General features: G+C 45.4%; 1 protein-coding gene across 1 annotated transcript; it reads right to left on the bottom strand.

Annotated features, from left to right (window-relative positions):
* Positions 1-1,051: 1,051 nt before the first annotated feature.
* LOC123105849 (uncharacterized) lies at positions 1,052-1,940 on the bottom strand. The gene has a single exon (XM_044528009.1). It carries the CDS (start codon positions 1,576-1,578, stop codon positions 1,369-1,371), a length of 210 nt encoding a protein of 69 aa, XP_044383944.1. The 5' UTR covers positions 1,579-1,940; the 3' UTR covers positions 1,052-1,368.
* Positions 1,941-3,365: the final 1,425 nt, after the last annotated feature.

Below are 3,365 nucleotides of genomic sequence, written 5' to 3'. Positions count from 1 at the left end.
CCTTTCTAAATGCGTTGCTGTTGAAGAACCTCGTTGTCTTCGTGGTGTCAAGAGATAGTTGGTGCGAATATGGTCGCTCTTGTAGTTTTGTCGATCGCAATTGTTCGCTTTGGGGTCATTTTCTTTTTTCTCACTTAGGCAAAGCTTTGGTCTTGTATGACTTTGCTACTCGCCTTTGTGTTTTTGTGTGTGTGCGTTAGTGTGGTTGTGTGCATCCTAGCTATGCAGAGGCCGGATGTGTGCTCATTATGTTTTGTATCCACTTGATGCTTCATTTTGAGTTAATAAAATCCGCCATTGAAAAAAAAGTCAAAGTTATAGCTGTGAATCAGTCCTGGGCTAGTACATGTCATAGCAATCTCATGGAAATGAAATTGGGAGCTCTATGAGCTCCTTCAATCGGAAAAATAAGTCTGCAGCCTAGAGCGTGGCCATCACTCTGCAGAATCTTCTCAAATATTCGTCGATGGTTCTAAATTTCTACTACTCCCTTCAATCCAAAATAAGTGTCGCGATCTGATTAGCGACACCCCCACTCTGTGGTTCATGTGCGCTTAAAAGCTTCGTTTCTCTTGGTCGACATTCATTTTTGACCTTTTTTTAGGTCTGAGTTAGCAGCCTAAACCCCAATGGATTGATCTCCTTGGACAAGTAACTCGATTAGGGACGTAAATGGCAAATGAACGACGTCTGCAAGTCCGTTTAGTAAGTTTTAGCTAGCTAGATATTTCCTTTTCCCTGATTTTTTTATTGGACTGTTAGACCATAAGTGGGTTTGAACGGGATTAAATGCTACTCGGTTTACATCCCTAAACTCAATTACTCATTCTGCATTTTTGGGCATTGTACTTCATCCGGCGTGTAAGGATCAAGAATGATAACTCTAGTTGAAAAACAAAGAAAGAGTAAAGTACACAAAGAAGAAACGTACGAAAAAGAACAGTTGCAAGTACCAACAAGATGGTTAGGTGGCCTCAGTTTGGGAAATCAATAATTGTAAAAATGGGAAAGACGGTTGGTACGAGCATTGATCAACGACTAAAGTTCATCATGTGGAATGCTCATATATGCTTTCTCTCTAAAGATGAGATTCCTCAACATAGTTCAGTTTGCAATTGATTCTCAGTTACCATCAGACGAAACAGCGCACATAGAAGTTGGAGCTATACATTCCTGATAAAATATCAAATCATCAACTAAATTGCCCAATGGACATCATACTGCGCCTCTCCCTGCGCTCCTAGAAGCTAAACCATCAGGAAGCCTGAAGATGAACGCGACAGTGACTGGGTATTCCTCTCGATCCTCCACGACCACGATACCTAACTGTTGAGCGATGAGGAGGTAGCAGGTAGCGGCGTCTCCTGGTCAGCCGAGGAAGACGTGGACGTTGACGGCGAGGATGAGGATGGCGATGAGGGCGAAGTAGATGACGGCGTGGACGAGTATGGAGATGCCGCTGGTCTGGAAGTTGCCGAACTCCACCATCCTGCCCTTGCCGGGGATCTGGAAGAGCAGCCCCGGCGAGAGGAGGATGAAGAGCACCAGGCCGATGAACACCGGCGCCCAGTCCGCCATGCCCCTTAGCTCCCTGCTACAGGACTCGCCGGTCTGATCTCTCCTCGCCCCCACGGTTGCAGCTGGGCTCACCCTCTGGTTCGTTCGCCTGCTCTGTGATTGTAGGACCTGGGGACAGTGGAAGGAGTGTGATGAGTGAGGCCACGAGCGGGTGGGAGTGTGACTGTGTATATATGGCCTTTGGCGAGGGATCGGAGCCAACTGGGCACACAGGATCCCAAACCGACGCACACGGTCACCACCAGCGCGCCATGCCTTTCCGCACGCTCGTGACGTGTGCTCGTCCGCACATGCCGTCCTCTAGCCCGCTCGTTCGGGGAAAAGGCGGGGTGGTTTGCATGGGCGGATCAATGGAGTCGACGGTGGTGGTGGACTGGTGGTTGCCGTGTCCATTTCAGAGCGGGGCTGGAGGTCCATTTGGTGAAGCTAGACGACACTGCTCGGCGTCGCCCTTGATTGCCCTGTCCCCGCATGATTTGTTAGGCGCGCACATGCATGCATGCATGCATGCTCCTTGTGGTCGTCTCGGGGTAGTAGATATGTAGGAGTATTGGACAAAAGCGATGATCGTTGTGGGCTTGGGGTGGGGTGTCAAGCAAACAGAACATCGTGGTGCGTGGGCGTTGTGTGCACGCCGCTCGTGGCGGTCTGTGCCATGGCAGAATCTGCCAATTCCCCGAGTGCGATCGAGTGGTGCCGTATGGGGATTATGAAAGGGACCGGACCTGGAACTTGGTTAGAGCTCTCTTTTTCTGGGCGTCGTTTGTACTCACTGGTATATTTTACTTTAAGGTATGGGCTACGTTAACAAAAGTATCCAGGGGATTAACATGCTGACTCGATGCTAACCACCTAAGCTACTTTGCATAGCCGGCCTTCCAACCTTGGGAACGTTAGGTGCGCCGTCGTATGCAGCTACCCCAGGCAGAAAGATAACCATATTCTCGATAAAGTGGTTAAAAGTGGAAGGGATCCAATGGGCTGGGCCACAAGTGAAGGTGTGAATGGACTTTTAGGTGGTATATGGAGATTTCCTTTTTCAAATAGGAAGGATATAGTTCTCAGGGATTAGATTATTTGTCACACCTTTTTTTGCTTTAGCTATATGTCAGTCGACTAAATTTTCATTTTCGAGCAGTCAAACTGTAGCCTTGTTTCAAGGTGCTTTGTGATACGTGTGTGAAAGCTCACCAAGGATTTGACTGGCCCGTTTATTTGTTCAATCCATTTCATGTATTTTCTTGCTGAGTGCTTGATGCAACCTCTTCATGCATGCATGTCTCCAACTCACGCACTCTTGCACGCACATGCATGGATGAAATGCATGCCAATTTGTGTGTGTGTGTGTGTGTGTGTGTGTGTGTGTGTGTGTGTGTGTGTGTGTGTGTGTGTGTGTGTGTGTGTGCCCGCGCGCGCATGCGCATGCTTTTTCCCCTTGTGTTTTGTGTCTGCTTCGTTTTTTTTGTTTTTTAGTTTGGTTTTTTTTTCTTGATGTGTACCTTTCGATGTTGAGTGTGTGTAAATATGTAAGCGCAAGTACTATACAAATATGTGTACACATTATACTAGAGTGTGGAAATGTCACTATTATATGTTTATTCTTACATATTATAAAAAGTGTATTTTTATGTTAATTGTGTGGAATTTTTTAAAGTTTTTTATTTTCTCATTTTTAATGCTAACACTAAGGTGACTAACTCATTTTTTATAAAATTTATTATTATTATTATTATTATTAGTATTATTATTATTATTATTATTATTATTATTATTATTATTATTATTAT

The sequence above is a fragment of the Triticum aestivum genome, chromosome 5A (genome assembly GCF_018294505.1).
Source record: "Triticum aestivum cultivar Chinese Spring chromosome 5A, IWGSC CS RefSeq v2.1, whole genome shotgun sequence".
In the NCBI taxonomy this organism is placed as follows: domain Eukaryota; kingdom Viridiplantae; phylum Streptophyta; class Magnoliopsida; order Poales; family Poaceae; genus Triticum; species Triticum aestivum.
This window is presented reverse-complemented; position numbering and strand designations above follow the sequence as displayed.

Coding starts and splice junctions, on each gene's coding strand:
- LOC123105849 (XM_044528009.1), bottom strand. CDS start 1,578: ATGGCGGACTGGGCGCCGGTGTTCATCGGCCTGGTGCTCTTCATCCTC.